Source organism: Ostrea edulis, chromosome 3, assembly GCF_947568905.1.
Source record: "Ostrea edulis chromosome 3, xbOstEdul1.1, whole genome shotgun sequence".
Classification (NCBI taxonomy): Eukaryota; Metazoa; Mollusca; class Bivalvia; order Ostreida; family Ostreidae; genus Ostrea; species Ostrea edulis.
In genome coordinates this window covers 12,948,281-12,966,339 of record NC_079166.1, presented here as the reverse complement: position 1 = coordinate 12,966,339, position 18,059 = coordinate 12,948,281, and the positions used below count along the sequence as shown (strand labels likewise).

The window sequence follows — 18,059 nt, the reverse complement described above, 5'->3', positions numbered from 1 at the left end:
ACAAACAAACAAACAAGGTCCAACATCATGGTTATAGATAAAGGATTTAGTATAGAGAACAAGGTCCAACATCATGGTTATAGATAAAGGATTTAGTATAGAGAACAAGGTCCAACATCATGGTTATAGATAAAGGATTTAGTATAGAGAATTTATATATTATGAATATATTATGAAAGCCATACCATGCATAGCTCTGGAGATATTTGATAGGTTAGGTTTTCTTTAAAGTAATTCAAACTCCAAAGTTAAGGTCAAAATGTTAGAAACTTTGAAACTGAATATATATATATATATATATATATATATATATATATATATATATAAAGACATGTATGAACTAATCCATCTTGATCTTCTATATAAAAAAACCCGCCTCATTCCTCATTTAAACCGCCGCGGTGGTGTAGAGGTAGAGCGTAAAAACTTGGCTACATACATCAACTGTACGGACAACAAAACATGGCTATTTCATATATTATGAAATAAATCTGTTAAAATTCCTCTTACTATGGGTCGTAAACTTCACCCTAGTTTACATTGGTTCTGTTTAAATCTGTCTTTTTGTTGTATCTCTTCAGTTTCAACACTTTCCCGTAGGATATCGGAAAATGTACGAACTTTCACATAGATTCATCCCAAATGTTTCAACAGCGGACTTGTTCGCTTTGGAATTTGATGTGATGCAAAATTGTGTATTGTAAGTTCAGTTATCTTAAACATATCTAGTTCGATTAAAAGCGCGTTTGATTTAAAAAGGCGATGTTTGGAGAAAGTGTTCAAAAAAATATTTTTGACAATGTTGTTTTCGGGGGGGGGGGGGTTAATTTTTATTCATCGGATAGACTCATAAACTCAGCCAGAATAAAGTAGTAGAATTTGAAAGGGGTTCAATTAAAATCCTAGTCTTTTTCAGTATGTTTATCTTATCTCTCTTCTTCAATTCTGAAACAATATACTGTCACAATCAAAGGGGAGGGGGTATGTCAAAACCAGTAAACAAGATGGTAAAACAGGTGATTGCTTAATATTTATATTAATACCTACTATGCAAACTATTAAGCTAGCACCTGTTGGTACGTTCATCCACAAAATACACCGTTTTGAAATACAAATGTACATAATAATGTATCTGTATGAGGTATTAATATGAAATAGTGGATTCTGGGGATGACTTCCTGTTCTCCCTGTACTTTCTGTTTCCCTTATTCATAATAAGCCTTTTGATTTTACAAAACACTGTCCTCCTCATAACATTATTGCATAAAATATTTTCCGTTTTCCGTCTTCCGTTCCGTTTTCCGTTTCCGCGTTTTAGCACCAACCACCGGTAGGGCATATGTATTGCTTATGCAATACTTTCAGAATGTTTGTTACCACGTATTGCTTTATACTTCAAACGCCAACCACCAATAAAATAAGAATAAAACCCAATTCTGTTTTAATCTATCGTTTGTTTGGGGAAAAAAAATGCATATTGCATTCAGTCTGAAACAAATCATACTAATTTCTTTCTGCCAAATCATAATGAAATATAATTTATCAAATAATGTTTTATTTGATCATTTTTAACTCTTGGCTAATTTGTCTAGCCATGACTATGGCAAGCCCTTTTACTATTTATTCGAAAAATAAGATATATCTTTCAATTAAAGAGATATCTCTTATTTTAAGAGATATCTCTTTAAAATGAGAGATATCTCTTAATCTTAAGAGATATCTCTCTAAAAAAGAGATATATCTTTCATTTAGAGAGATATCTCTTTCACTTAGAGAAATATATCTTATACTCTAAGAGATATATATTTCAATTAGAGAGATATATCTTTGACTTAAAGAGATATCTCTTTTACTCTGAAAGATATCTCTTTTACTTTGAGAGATATCTCCTTCACTTAAAGAGATATATCTTTAAGATTCCTAGAGAGATATCTCTCAAAGTATAAGAGATATCTCTTTAATCGTTGAAAAAGAGATATCTCTCAAAGAGAAAGAGATATCTCTTTCCATTTTTATTAGTTTGAATACTTAAGGAATTCTCCCTAAAACGGAAGCCCGCCGAAGTAAATGATTGGCTGGAGTGTTGCTAAAACGCGGAACGGAAAAACAGAACGGAAAACGGGAACATATATTATGCAATGTTATGAAGAGTTCAGCATTTTGCAAAATCAAAAGTCTTATCATGAACAAGGGATGCAGAAATTACAGAGAGAACAGGAAGTCATCCTCAGAATTCACCATTTCATATTGATACCTCATACTAATGCATTATTATGTATTTTTACACGGTGTATTTTGTGGATGAATGTACCAACAGGCGCTTGCTTAATAATTTGCATAGTAATTTTTTTTTATTAAAAATAACAAGCAAGCGCCTGTTGGCATCATCCAGCTTTGTCACCCCCCCCCCCCTCCCCCAGATTTTGATGGTACGTTGTTTCACAAATGAAGAAAAAATAAATAAGATAACATACTGAAAAAGACATGAATTATAATTGAACCCCCTTTCAAATCCTATTACTTTATTCTGGCTGGTATTGTAAGAAACGATTTTAAGAGCCCATCCAATGAATAAAAGGAACACCCCCTTTTTAAATCGATTGTGCTTTTAATTGAACTACATATGTTTAAGATAACTGAATTTGAATTTGAATTTAGTTCTACACCTGGTACAATATACATGCATGTATCACATCAAATTTTAAAGCGCACGGGTCCGGTGTAGAAAAAAGTTTTGCCTCATTTGGGATTAATCTATGTGAAAGTTCGCACATTTACCGATATCTTGAGGATTAGTGTTGAAACTGAAGAGATTCAGCGTGAAAAAAGATTGAAACAAAACCAATGGTTACTAGGGTGAAGTTTACGACCAATAATAAGAGGAATTAACAGATTTATTTCATAATATATGAAATAACTAAAAAGCTAACACAGAATTCATGCTTCAATGGAATTGAATTGATCCAAATGTTAAGCTATACAAGTATTTAGTTTAGAAATTAACTCCCAGAAGTCCTCCCTATTTAGGATTGGAGTGCTGCGGTTACCGAGTCTCCTGTTAGTTAAAAAATAATAAATCAAACACAAGATGTTTAATTTGTTGACTAAATAAGAAAATGAATTATTATTGTTTTATACATACCACACCCCTGTTGTAAGTACACACATACACATACACGGTATTATGTGTAAATGCATGTACATGTGCATCAATGACGTTTTGCCACGGGGAGGGGGGGGGGGGGGGTATAAACCACGTGTGTTCTTTTCAATTTCAACCCATAAGTGGCACTGCTCGCTAACACCTCTGTCAATGCCGAAATTTCAAAATTCTTGTAAAATGCCTTCTAAATTCTTATATTAACGTTCAACGAAATTCGCGTAATCAATTTAGGATGTAAAATTTTAAGATAAAGTTGTTTGATCGCTTGTATAACAATTCCCAAATTGTTGATTTTAATCAAAATGACCCCCCCCCCCCGATTTTTACCGTTATCTTATCTACATTAATCATTCTAATTCTTAAATTCCGTTTCGTTTCGTTTTCCGTTCCGCGTTTTAGCAACACCCTGATGGCTGCAATCCCGGGCGAAGATTTTGCTTTTACCGCATGTAAAATGTATACAGGCAGCAAAAACAAACACAATGAATTGTTGAAATATGCGTGCTAGACTAGATTTCGCCTCTCGGCAACTTGATAATGTTACCCCAACCACCTCTTCAACCTTTCCGGCCATTTAAACACTAGAAGTATTTTGCTTGGTTAAAGAATAGGGTTACATCATTTCAATAACAATGCAACAGGGAGAAGTCATTATGATCACCGGCGGAAAAATCTAAAGAGATATCTCTTTAGGTTAAAGAGATATTTCTTTTTGAAAATTTAAAGAGATATCTCTTTACGCTAGATAGATATCTCTTTCTCTTTGAGAGATATCTCTTTAGCTTTGAGATATATCTCTCAAAGAGAAAGAGATATTTCCCATGCGTAAAGAGATATCTCCCAAGCGTAAAGAGATATCTCTTTAAACAAAAGATATATCTCTTTTGTTTAAAGAGATATCTCTTTTGGTTAAAGAGATATCACCCAAGCGTAAAAAGATATATCTCTAACTTACAGAGATATCTCTTTAACCAAAAGAGATATCTCTCTTATTTAAAGAGATATCTTATTTTACGAATAAATAGTAAAAGGGCTTGCCATACATGACTATATGCTGTCTATGAAAGGTGAAGATAACGAACAGTGATCAATCTCATAACTGCGATAAGCAATACGTAGATAGTTGGGCAAACACTGACCCCTGGATATAGCAGAGATGGGATCAGGTGCCTAGGAGGAGTAAGCATCCCCTGTCGACCGGTCACACCCGTCGTGAGCAATATATTCTGATCAGGTAAACAGAGTTATCCGTAGTCATGTTATGTAGTCTGTGTTATGTAATCATCTATGTTTAGATTCTTGATCACAAGGGAAGGGCATATATCTATTTTACACGCCATGTCGTCAGTAATCATAACCAATTATTATAGCTACGTCGAAGATTTATTTTTATCCACCCTCATCAGCAGCCAATGAAATAATGATTAAGTGTCACGTGCTCATGTCTATTTTTGTAACTGTCTAAAAGTGTATGATTGGTTGATTGATTGATTGTCTATTGATTGACGTCCCTCTCGAGAATATTTCATTCATATGGAGACGTCACCACTGCTGGTGAAGGGCTGCAAAATTTAGGACTATGCTCGGCGCCTATGGCCATTGAGCAGGGAGGGATCTTTATCATGCCACAACTGCGGTGACACGGGACCTTGGTTTTTGTGGTCTCATCCGAAGGGCCGCCCCATTTAGTCGCCTCTTACGACAAGCAAGGGGGTACTGAGGACCTATTTTAACCCGGATCCCCACGGGATCTGTCCAAGTGTAAGGAAGCATTGTTTTTATGTGATTATAGAGGAATATTTTCCCTCCACCACCCGAATCTTACCACCTTAATTTGAGTTTAATGTGTGCCATTTCATCTTATTACTTACCAATTTTTATGGATTGTTTTCTTACCTGCTACTATACATGTATTTGTGCTGTGTGACAAAATTTTAAAGTATCACCTTATTTTTCTGTTACTTGATGTTTGCATTTAACAGGATTTATAAAAAATCAGGGAGATCCCAGTGCCATTCTTGTTTGCAAAATTTTCAAGTGCCACCTTATTTTTCTATTTTATGATGTTTGTATTTAACAAGATTTATATAAAAAAGAAAAATTAGATAGATCCCAATGTCATTCTTGTTTAGGTTGTCTGAGTTGTATTTCTGATACTCGGGGATCTCCCTATTATAGGGGTTGTAAATAAGTTGTCTTCTTTTTCAATTGTCAGTAATGAATGACAATTTTCAAAGTACAATATGTATTATGTTGTTAATACCTTTCAAGAAAAATAAAAAAGGCTGCGGAACTGAGTAAATCGGGTTTTATTTTTCAAGTAGTATTTTATGTTCTTATAAAAATGGAGAGCATAAAGTACCAGTTTTGACTTTGGGCTTGTAGGTTTATATTTATATCTGTATTGAAGTCTCCACATAGTATCACAGGACCTGATTCACTGAGTTCAACACATATATCAAAGACGAAACACCTTGGTATTCATCAAAGGGCAACAGATGATAAATGGTTTGTTGGAACCAAACATAATATTTGCAGTCAGTATTCGACTGTCTATTGTCTTGATTTCTTGAACAGGGTAAGGTCTAGATGACTATACTACCTCTTGTTATGTTATCTGTAGTGGTTCCAGGGTTTGCAATGCAACGAATGTGTACTCACAATTGTGCCAGGTAATCGCACTGAGGATTATTGTAGATAAGGACAGTTATAAATTGTAGTACATCGTTCGAAAAAAGTGAATAGATAAGGGTAATTTGTCTACTCAATTTCTGTACGCATTTCTTTTACGTGAGGCCACACATGCTCTTTTAATTCTTATTTCGAAAGGCAGCACCACACGCGCGTGAGGAGAGGTGGTGTTGTAGTCCACATGCTAACCAAATAAAAAGAACTTGCTTCCAGCATTGTTCACGCTTTGTTTTATTTAGACGGAATCAATATGTGAAGATTTTAAGGTTTCTTTAAGTGGTTGTAACTTCTGCAATCATCATGACACATGATAGAAGTAACACAAGGAAGATATACCCACGTCGTTTTTATTATTTATGCTATAACATAGCGATTTAAGCAATTGTCTATGATGTTTGTTTCATGAGACAAACTGCTACTGTCGTTTTGAAATTTGATCAGGTAAAATATGTACTTACATGATGGAGTTTGTACATGAAAGGTGAAGATAACGAACAGTGATCAATCTCATAACTCCTATAAGCAATGCAAAATAGATACATGTGTTAAATACGCATCAATTTTGAACAATTCGATTCATTCCTTAGTACACATTTGTCAACAGTTTGATCAATAATAAACTTAATGCATTAAATCATACTGGAAATTGTCCGACTAGAATTCATTCAAAATGTCTGCATGCTTTATGTTAGGGTATTACAGTGCGGCATGTCACGTGGACATTTAGTTTTACATAGTCCCAATATTAAAGACGAATTACACAGCAGAGAAAAAAAACTTTCATGGATGAAAAGTGGAGAGAATATATGCCCTACTAAATTGAAAAATTGCAAGTTTTCAAAGTTATTCAATTCCGTCTGCCATGCTTTAGAATTTCGCTCTTTGTATAAAACATTGTGGGGAATAAAAATGTTCCAGAATCATGTTGCTACGCAAGCATAGATAACATGATACGATTATAATTACTTAGAAAGCAATAATTCATTAAAATCTATCTTTGCATGTACATGTATATACAAGCAGTTCCTATTGACACAACTTCATTCAATGCGCCTGTGAGTATAATTTGCTGTATGTGTATAGGGCTCGTCACCCAGGGTTCCTCTAATGCATAGATGCTATTAATATAAGTCATTAGGATATTATGGACATCATGTACCCGGGTAGTTAAACATCAATAAACCTTTGTGTCTATTCCAAGGATCGTGGGGCTTTCGGCAAAAATCCACTTACAGATAATAACGACCTCGTCATTGAAAGCTACAAACACGCAGCACGCCTCGCCCTCCGGCAGATTTGAGCAACTTCCATTCGCCTTGCATTCTTCAACAATTAAACACCGTGCAATCGATGTTGGTCCAAGCAATTAAGGATCCAAAATGAACTATCAATTATTGATGTCCAATATATACAAGTAGTTTGTCATTTTTCTAATGAAGGCGATGGGTGAGGACCACATTTATTGCAAAGTCGTCTGTGAACAATCACTAAAGAAATATGTTTAATTAGTTTTTTTTCCAGTACTTAGTGTTTTTATGACGATATTTTTTCTGAGATTTATTTTAAAAAAAACAGCTGCTCTGCAACAAGGTGGACATTGGAATTATCTTAAAACCTGAGTTTCATTATTGAAGAACTCCGATAATGCACGTGTTCATGATGATGACATACAAGTTTCAGTATTGAAGAACTCCGATAATGCGCGTGTTCATGATGGTGACATACAAGTTTCAGTATTGAAGAACTCCGATAATGCGCGTGTTCATGATGGTGACATACAAGTTTCATTATTGAAGAACTCCGATAATGCGCGTGATCATGATGATGACGTACAAATTTCATTATTGAAGAACTCCGATAATGCGCATGTTCATGATGGTGACATACAAGTTTCATTATTGAAGAACTCCGATAATGCGCGTGTTCATGATGATGTCGTATATGGTAGGACCAAACGTTGGTGATATCTTAAACAATACCAAACATGACGTCATCGGATCAGGGAACGGAACAGCTGATTCAAATAATAGTGATCTCCTGTTTTCAACTACGGAACTTGTTATAGAAGGGCTAATTCTCACCGTTATTTGTATACTTGCAGTGAGTGGAAACGCGTGTATGTGGATAATAGTTATTCGGAATAAAGATCTCCGCACCGTCACCAACTCTTTTCTTCTGACGCTGGCCGCTGCGGATTTCCTTGTGTCGATCATTAACATGCCAGTGACTATTCTGACTATTTTCAAAGGTAAATGGGTATTCTCGGACGGTGCGTGCACGGCTCTGGGGTTCACTAATATGCTGACGCTTGTAACAAGTGTGTTGTCTCTTTGTAACATAAGCATCAACAGATACATCATGGTCTGTAAGCCTACCAAGTTTAAAGACATTTATACAACACGAAATGCAACAATTATGATTGCAGGTGAGTTGTTTGTTCTTGAATGATACGTGGACACACTTCTATTGTCGTGGTTTATATTTGTTATCGTTGTACACCAGTATGTACGTAACAGACAAGTCCGTGAATCTAAGTTTGACACAACCGTTGAAAATTCAATGGAAAAGTCCATAAAATTTTGCAATAGCTGGTCAAACTAAAACATTGAAATAGCTTTTGTATCAATGTACAGTACAGTATTTTATTTAAGGAATTAATTTAATTATGGAGCATATTATGCGATATAACCTGTCTGCGATGCAGATTATAAAAAGGTGTAAACTGACCCAAACCCGGTTATATCGTATAATATGCCCCGCGGTTAAATCAGTCCCTTATACTTTAATGCAAAACGAGAGACGTGCTCATCTTTGTTTATCAGAAATACACATAAACCTTGAAAAATACAAATCACTCGCGCCGCGCAATAATTCGCTAAACAACCACGACGAAACGTCGAGTTGTGAAGGCAGTCATCTTAGTTTCCGGAGCCTTTTTATCGAAATTGTAAACGTAGTTATTGAAGGTGAAGTTTGATACGAGCTTCATACCAGAAATGCATATTTTTCTGCCCTTTTAAGATCGACTTTGAAGTCGCTCCCACAGAGATTGAGAAAGTTTTGTCTTTACCGTCACTCAAAACAAGTCTCAAGATATCAGAAAATGCAATAATTTGCGACTTTTGATTTTATGAAAGTTTTTACACCACATGATCGTTATCCAAACGTTCTTTTCATATCTGACAGCTCAAGTTATAATTAGGATCCAGTAAATTAATAGGCACATGTATATTCAACCTCCGCATTTGCGTTGAAATTACAGCTGTTCTACTTGTTACTTGTTGCCATCAAATGACTTGTAGCTCGTAGATCGTGATACCCGTACTTTACTTTAAATAAGTGAATTACATGTTGTTAATCTTAATAGGTTTGTACACTGATAAGTCAATGATCGCAAAATATTAAAAAATTCTTGAGAGTGTAGGCAATATATAGGCCATTATTGAGCGCCAGCGGAAAGATGGCTATATAGTGACTTCCCCCTATATTGCCAAATTACCACCCCCTCTCTCTCTCTCTCCAAAAACCTGCTATATACATGTAGTAGAAACCTTGATTCCAGTTCAGTTAGTTTATGGAGGAACTTAAAATTATTTGGTAAAAATAAGCAATAATTGATTGTGGAATCAACCGATTACTGAATATTTTTTATCTTACCTTTCAGTATCCACCACTTCAGCGTGCGTTCTATCACTGCCCCCGATATTCGGTTGGACGGACTACAGTTATGCTCCAATCCAATCAATCTGTTTCAGCGACTGGGCCAAAGCACCTTCGTATGCGATCTTTATGATCACGTGCTGCTTTGGTTGTCCACTGATTGTCATGCTTATTTGTAACATCTTGATACTACGAGAGGTGCGCAGGCGCAATAGAAGAATAATGAATCGAAAAATTCTACGCTTTAAGACTGTTGTAAATGTAATAGCAGGGGCGAAGAATTTAAACACTAGGATGAATATCAACGCTGGAGTACCTACGTCTACATTTACTCAAATTGGTGATGCATCTGACTCTTCCGGAAGCGACACGACTACAATTTGTAGCCGAAACGAGGTCATAGAAGAAAATCCCGTTAATCTGAATCAAACTGAGGATGTTTTATATAATGCCACACCGTTAGAAACATTTGAGATCAAAATTACATCAACATCCACCGTAGATGTTACGCAAAATGAGAATGTTCCAAACAAAAAGAAAAACAAAGCAAAAAATCAACCAATCATAGCAGCTAGTCAGAACGAGGTTCATCTCGCCCGGATGTTGTGCGTTGTTGTAGTGGTATTTGCTCTCTGCTGGTCTCCATATTGTGTTAGCATGTTATTTACAATATTTTGGGAAGATGTCTTTCTTCCCCGTTCATTCCACATGACGACATTATTGATAGGGTATTTAAACAGCTCGTGTAATCCTATAATATACGGAGTGCTGAACAAACGTTTTGGAAAAGAATTCAGGAAGATTTTCTGCTTTTGGAGACTATTTTGAATGCTGATCGAAACTCTTTTTCTGTGAGAATTTTTATTTTAGTTGATTGATTAGTTTAGGTTTTCATAGTTGATCAAATCTGAGAATGAAAAATCTTCACTCACTATATAAATTTACCATGTACTCGGGATCCAGAGTTAAATGTATTTACATATGGCATGCAACCTGTCATGTGGTACGTACTTATATCCGGGTTCTCATATTTACATTTTACGAATAATCTTTTGAAATGACTTGGGCATTGCATAAATCCTAACATCCTGTAGATCACCCCCTCTCTTTCTCTCTCTCTCTCTCTCTCTTCCTCTCCCTCTCTCTCTCTCTCTCTCTCTCTCTCTCTCTCTCTCATGTGCATGTCAAATTTAAATTACGGAAAACGTCCGACCAGTATAATTTGAAATCAAGGTCAAACAATTCGTTTTCCCATTGGCCAAAAGGGTTGTGTTCTCAACCCAAACCGTTAGTTCTCTATCTTCAACTGTTCCGTTCTCAATAAAAACCGTTCCATTCTCGCTAAGAGTCTTTCCGTTCAATCTATTCCGCGTTGTTTTCCGATCAAACGCAATTATCTCCAAGGCGTTCAGTGTTATTTTTCTTCGCCGTTTTACTGTTGTAATTGTCCGCTTCAGGGTCTGTATGTGTGGATTAGAGCTACCAGCGTCCGTCCTATCTGATTAGTGGACACGTGTGTTACTGACATACCCCTTAATAATTCAGGACAAATAAACACGTGATGCAGTATTGAGCGTGTACCAGTAACCTGCATCTATAGAATTATCTACAGGTAGGACCCAAGGACTGCGATGCCCCTACATGTATATTGAATTCTCATTAGAAATCCACATCTAAAGCAAACATAGAAGTTAGATAAATTTTAGGGACGCCTGTGAATTTATAAATAATGATTATGTTTGATCAGATTCAAAACTATATTGTCGATGTTACTCTCAAAGAAAGACTTCATTTCTGGACGCATCGTGTCGACGTAGGCGTGGTCACACGGAGAGGGAAGTTAGAGAGGACCGGGGGAGTTAGAGAGGACCGGGGGAGGGAGAGTTGTCGTATTTTCAGCATGCGTGTTTATAGTTTTTTTTAAATTCAACCTAACTAGCATTATATCTTTAGAATGGCATCCCATTTTTTCGCTTTTAAATTCCTTCCAAAGCTTTTTAAAAGTTATCGCTTTTTATTTAATTTTTTTTTTCAAAGTGTGTGTGTGTTTCAACATGTGCATATTTTCCTGCAAAGCTAGCGAGTGTCGTCTTCTGAATGGTATTTAATTTTTGGTTTCTTTCTTTCATTTTTAGTTTGTTTTAATATATTTGGTCTGTGTTTTACACATTTACAACAGTGCTGTTACGTGACGAGAGAACACAAAATGGAGCAACAAAAACCGGTCACACGATGGAAAATCGGAAATTTATCTATCTTGGTTTTCCCCACTGATAATTTCACAACAAGCTATTATATTCGCTTGAAATGACAATTTATCATCAGTACCATATAGACACTTTCATATTTTCCACACTTTAATCTAAAATTTACACATTAATTTGTAATTTTCACAACCGAATCTGTAAACTGTACAATTTAATCAGTAAATCTGTAGAATTTATACACTAATGTATAAATATTACTCTTTAAGCTTGCTTATGATTTAAACATTTTTATGAGTGTACAATTTACAGTTGAAAGTATAAATTTAACAGATGAAAATATGAAAAATAAAATTAAAAAGTCTCTATACGGCACTAGTACGCTTTCATAACTAGTTTAGGTCAAGGAAAATTGACACGTCGTTTTGAAAGTTTTGGTAATCCACACATGACGGTTAGACATCGGCCCTAGTACCGCCATCTTGTCATTGATATTTTACAGCAGTCACGTGTGGATTACCAAAACTTTTAAAAAGTTTAGAAACATGCGTTGTGTCCTTTAACAAGGAGGATTCTATTGAATGTAAATATATCATGACTAGAACATGTAATACTCGATCGCAACTTCACGAAATAGCGTAGTTTGACCAATATGTCAGTGTGCCACCATACTTCCCCACGATAACATACAAATTGTACTTCTTTCGTAGCTAAAATATTGCTTTGACCTAAAAAAAAAAATAAATAAATAAAAATGGCGGTATGATTGATTAATTCAAAATTCAAAAATTGCTACTACAACTTACGAAACAGCACCTGGTCAGCCATTTCTGTATACACATCTAGACTGCTAGACCTATTTGTAGTCAAAAGTGATTATAATATTTGTTCGGGACTTCATAATTGAAAACATAGAAACCGGCCACTAGCATCGGGCATCTTTTCGGCAATTGTTACTATTGTTCGTGACAGAATTCAAAAATGAGTAGAAATGCAAGTCGTCATTGGGTGACCAAATATTAAAAATGAATCGTATAAATTTTGAAACTCCCAATTTACCTTTTATGGAGCGCCAAAGGACAAGGGACGTTATTGGCTATATACCGCCGAGGTTTTTTTTTCTTCATTTTTTCAACTTTCATACTATGCTTAATTATTCTTTTTATTTACACAACTAGGATGTTCTTCTAATTCCCACTTACATGAAAATGAAGTAATATTTTATTATGACGTCATGAATATACGCTAAAGATGAGTTGTTTAGCGGAATCTGTTGATTTGAAATAAATTATGAATAAACTTTAGGAAAAACAAATACTTTTGCATGCAACAAGCAGATTCATATTTTGCATGTTTAATTATCCATTAATATTCTTCTTTCATGATCAATATGGTGTCGGTTGTTGGCTGCAAACAATATGAATTTTAAAATACAATGAATGCGAAATCGGCTGTTTTCGATACGCAAAGTCAATATTTTGCATGTTATAGAACTGAAGAAAGAAAAAAAAAACTTTTGCATGCAACAACCAGATTTATATTTTGCATGTTTAATTATCCATTGCTATTCTTCTTTCATTATCATTATGGTGTCGGTTGTTGGCTGTAAACAATATGAATTTTAAAAAAGAATGAATTCAGAAATCGGCTATTTTCGATACGCAAAGTCAATATTTTGCATGTTATAGAACTCAAAAACAATAATACTTTTGCATGCAACAACAGATTTATATTTTGCATGTTTAATCATCCATTAATATTCTTCTTTCGTCGACACAACTAAGTCGTTAAAACAGGTAGTGACAGTTCCATCGCCAAATGCTCGGGTGTGAATGTCACGGGTTCTCGGAGATGACCTTAAAAACGGATGACCCGTGTCACAGTAGGTGTGGCACGCTAAAGAACCCTCATTGCTCAATGGCCGTAAGCGCCGAGCATAGGCCTAAATTTGAAGCCCGGTCTTGGTGACGTCTCCATATGAGTGAAACATTCTCGAGTGAGACGTTAAACAAGATATAATCAATCAATCAATCAATCATTATCAATATGGTGTCGGTTGTTGGCTGCAAACAATATGAATTTTAAAAAAAAAAAATGAATGCGGAAATTAGCCGTTTTCGTTACGCAAAGTCAATATTTTGCATGTTATAGAACTGAAGCAAAGTGTTCCATCATTTAACCTCATAAACTTTTACTTACTTTGCGATTTAATAAATACATGTATGTCCAGTCAAACAATTAATGCTTTACCTAGTTTGCCATAAAAATCAGCACCTAATAAATGCAGATGATGTCTGCCTCTCGAGACACGGAGGCGGATCAAAAATCCACCACAGGATGAATGGAAATTATTCTACTTTTGTTTTTGAACGTCACGGGAATATGTTTGGACGTTCTGTCTTTTCAAAATAAGATTATTTAAGAATAAATTGAATTTAAAAAAATCAAATCAAAGACATGCATAGACCTTTAATAACTCGAATTTATTTTCTTTTTACAAAAATCGGACCAAAATTCGTTCATTTTCGGCAAAAATGGGTACTGATACGATATATCTCAAGAGCTAGATACTTGGAATGTCTGTTACTTTTTTCGCTAAATTTTAAACTATCTTTAATACAAATATATCAAATATAATGCATAAAACTTGTTGCTAATAATATTGACGTGTTTGTGCGGTGTTTTTTTTTTTTTAAAGCAGTTTTCTTACATCAATGTTTACGTACATGTGTGTATGTATATATGATGGATGTTGAAATTAAATATTACTACATTAGTAATTAGATATTAATTTCAAAGGTTCTTAAAACGGTTTAAATCAAAAATGAAATAACAGCAAATCATTATTTATGTCTTCCAGCGAGATATGGGTTCTTTAAAACGTCGAAAAACTGTGAAACTTCGACCACTGTTGTGGCAGATTTTTTTTTCTTTTTCGCATATGATTGATTGATTGAATATTGTTTAACGCCCCTCTTGAGAATATTTCACTCATGGAGACCTCACCATTGCCGGTGAAGGGCTGCACAATTTAGGCCTATGGGCGATGTTTATGGCCATTGAGCAGGGATGAATCTTTATCGTGCCACACCTGCTGTGACACGATACCTCAGTTTTTGCGGTCTCATCCGAAGGACCGCCCCATTTAGTCGCCTCTTACAACAAGCAAGGAGTACTGAGGACCTACTCAAACCCGGATCCCCACAGGATCATATATATATATATATAAGCACTGAAAAGGCCACGGCACTGTTGGTTATTTAAAACTCAAATTTTCGACGCAACCCGCGTCTTTATCAAGAGACATATATTGCATAAACAAATAACACGCAAAAACGACAAGTATCGATAAACTACATTGGTGACAAGAGGATTGATACACTGTTGTACTGAGTGATAAAAGTGGTGGTGGTTTCGTTGTAAAGCGTGTTTACTGACTATAGTTTAGAGAGTTTGTACCATGGTCGGGTTAGGATGAAAATAAAATTATTCTTGAAAATTACAGAAATCAGATAAATTTAGAGGGAAAACTTACAAAACAATGTGATTATGGAATAAAATGGTGGGAAGATAATGATATGGAGTGACAATCTCTACCCAGAGTTGTCGTTCTTTGCTCTCACTTAGGAACGATAACTCTGGGTAGAGATTAGTTCAAAGCAATATTAGGTAGTCCGTACTATTGATGATTCGGATATGGTGAACAGCGAAAAATAATAATTGCCAGAAGAACACGATTAAACAACAAACAAGGTCAATCAAAAGACACAGATCTAGCATTAAAATCAACAATCGAATAGATGAATGGGAGAGAAGTCTAAGGAAAAAGATTCAGTATTATTTAGCTCCACCCTTCTCTGGAAGCGCCAGACCAATAATCTTACATAATGTTAAAGTCGGCCCCTAAAATATTATAGTGGGAAGAGTGGTCCAGTAACGGGTAACAATCCTCCTAAGTTTTTAAAGAATTAAGAATGAAAATATTCAAAATTATTGTACATGCAATGTACCTACACAATTTTATAATTTGGCATCAATATTACCTTTAACTGTTTAAGGTAGCTCCACCCTTCTCTGGAAAAATTGCATTAATTTCCACTAATATATGGTGCATTCAGTTGACTGTTTAATTACATGTACATGTATGCATATCAAAATCAGAAAATATTACATTTTCATTAAACAGCATCATAAAAATACATGAAAACTGTATAAATGACAAAATTCCAATTCTGTATTATACGTTTAAATGTGACATTTATTGGGTAATAACTGGAATATAATTTTGAATTAAATGCAAATTTTCATGCAGTGCTAATGACACTTCAACTTTTATCAATCTTATAAAATAAATATATGTGTTGTGATGATTGTTACTAAAAGTTTATATTAGTATTGACGTACGCCCCCTCCATGATTAGGAAAACTGGAGTATAACTGTAAGGTGATGTAGACACCCCCCCCTCTCTCTCTCTCTCTCTCTCTCTCTCGTCAAGGTGTTCTTGATAGGCCTGGCCCGCACATTGAAAAACGAAAATACATGCATGATATTTATTAAATTCATTTCTAAAAAAAGTATGTTGTAGTTACATATACTGTCTCTTGGAAACAGACACGTAGCATCATTTACCGGGGGGGGGGGGGGGGGTGTCGAAGGATAAGTTGGTAGTTAATTAGCAAATGAAAAAAAACTTTCTGCCTGATCTTCGAATTCTTAAATTGTCGGGGGAGGGGGGGTGCATCCTTCGCTACATGGGTTCAATTCATAAATTTAAGCCTATTTTTTCTCATCCAATACTACTATCAAGAATATGGGGGGGGGGGGGGGGTCACTCAATATATCCTTATTCGCATATGAAAATAAGTGCCTGGGAAAAGCAGTTAAAATATACCACATTGTCCATACATGTACTCAAACAACTTACCAGAGTCCGTTCTAGATTTAGACTGAATATCGGTGCATACAATGACATGCCCACTGACTGATGTAATTTTCATTTATCAAAGATAAACACTATATGGAGAGAGAGAGAGAGAGAGAGAGAGAGAGAGAGAGAGAGAGAGAGAGAGAGAGAGAGAGTTTGAACTACTCTTTGTTGACCATTTAGGGGAATGTAAAGATATAAACACGGACGCATTTTTTGTGAGGTTTTTAAATACATTTGCTATATGAAATATACCATCTGAAGTTACATGCATATTACTTGACGTGTTTTGCTGTACCCACGAACATGATATCCCTTTCATGCAGCATAAATTTGTATCGTTTAGTACATATACATTTACCACACTTTATTCAATATATTTTGTAAATACCCATGGCCACAGCAGGCAGACACATTTTATTCGTACAAATGTATGTACTGTAACATGTATATTGCATACACATGTAAGCAGACCTGTTATATAGTCCTTGATGTACATGGCATAACAAGTAATTTTATCCGACTCAATCGACGTTTTTAATCGAAGTGTTTACATTCATGACCAAAACAAAAAACAAAAACAAAAAAATACAGGAAAAAGAAAATTCAAGAGCCATTTTATTTTCCATATTTCATTTGAATAGGAGGACATCGAACAGCACCTTCGAAAATATGATTGCGTTCTACTCAACAATTTTTGACAAATACACGCATTATTTTCCTCACTCTAATTAGCACAAGATTCTTCCGCAAAATGTCTATGACCACGATAACGTTACATGTAAATGAATAATGTATTTTCTAAAGCATGCCAGTTTTCAATAGTCTTTGATCTCAATGAGTATATTTATGTAAGAAGTTAAAATTGTAACTATTAGAAAAATATTCTAGAAGAATCAGAGGACTGTAAATCCTATAACGTCGATGACGTCATTCCGAAAAAGCGACCGTCGGAAGATAGCGTCAGAGTTAACAATGCAATATTGTAACGTTATTTTCTCAATATCAGCAACAAGTAAATGGTACATGTTATATATGAATGAAACGAGAAAATTATCACCTTTCTACCTGCAAAATATGATCGGTTTTTGAAGCGCGGCCAATTTTGGCCAATAACGTCCCTTGTTCTTAACATAAACACAAATTGTTTAAGATAACAAAAATATCATTAATTCAATAATTTCGTGCAATAATTTATTCCATACACACATCTATTTAATTATTGCGGGTACTAAATGAATTGATGCACGCATCAATTAAATTGATAGGCACACAATATTTTATAGTTGCAGGATATTGTAAATGATTTAATGATTTATTTGATTCAACTGAAGGTACCTTTAATTACTTACAACGATTTTGGGTAAGGAATTAATGTGTGCATCGATTCCTTTAAAGAGAGGAACAATTTAATTA

General features: G+C 35.0%; 1 protein-coding gene across 1 annotated transcript; it reads left to right on the top strand.

The window, feature by feature from the left end:
• The first annotated feature begins 7,768 nt into the window (after nt 1–7,768).
• LOC125676712 (thyrotropin-releasing hormone receptor-like) lies at nt 7,769–10,342 on the top strand. Its single transcript, XM_056159019.1, has 2 exons — nt 7,769–8,279; nt 9,519–10,342. The coding sequence occupies exons 1-2, from the start codon at nt 7,769–7,771 to the stop codon at nt 10,340–10,342; spliced, it is 1,335 nt and encodes a 444-aa protein (XP_056014994.1).
• Nucleotides 10,343–18,059: the final 7,717 nt, after the last annotated feature.

Coding starts and splice junctions, on each gene's coding strand:
- LOC125676712 (XM_056159019.1), top strand. CDS start 7,769: ATGCGCGTGTTCATGATGATGTCGTATATGGTAGGACCAAACGTTGGT. Junction 8,280..9,518: donor TGCAACAATTATGATTGCAG/GTGAGTTGTTTG, acceptor CTTACCTTTCAG/TATCCACCACTTCAGCGTGC.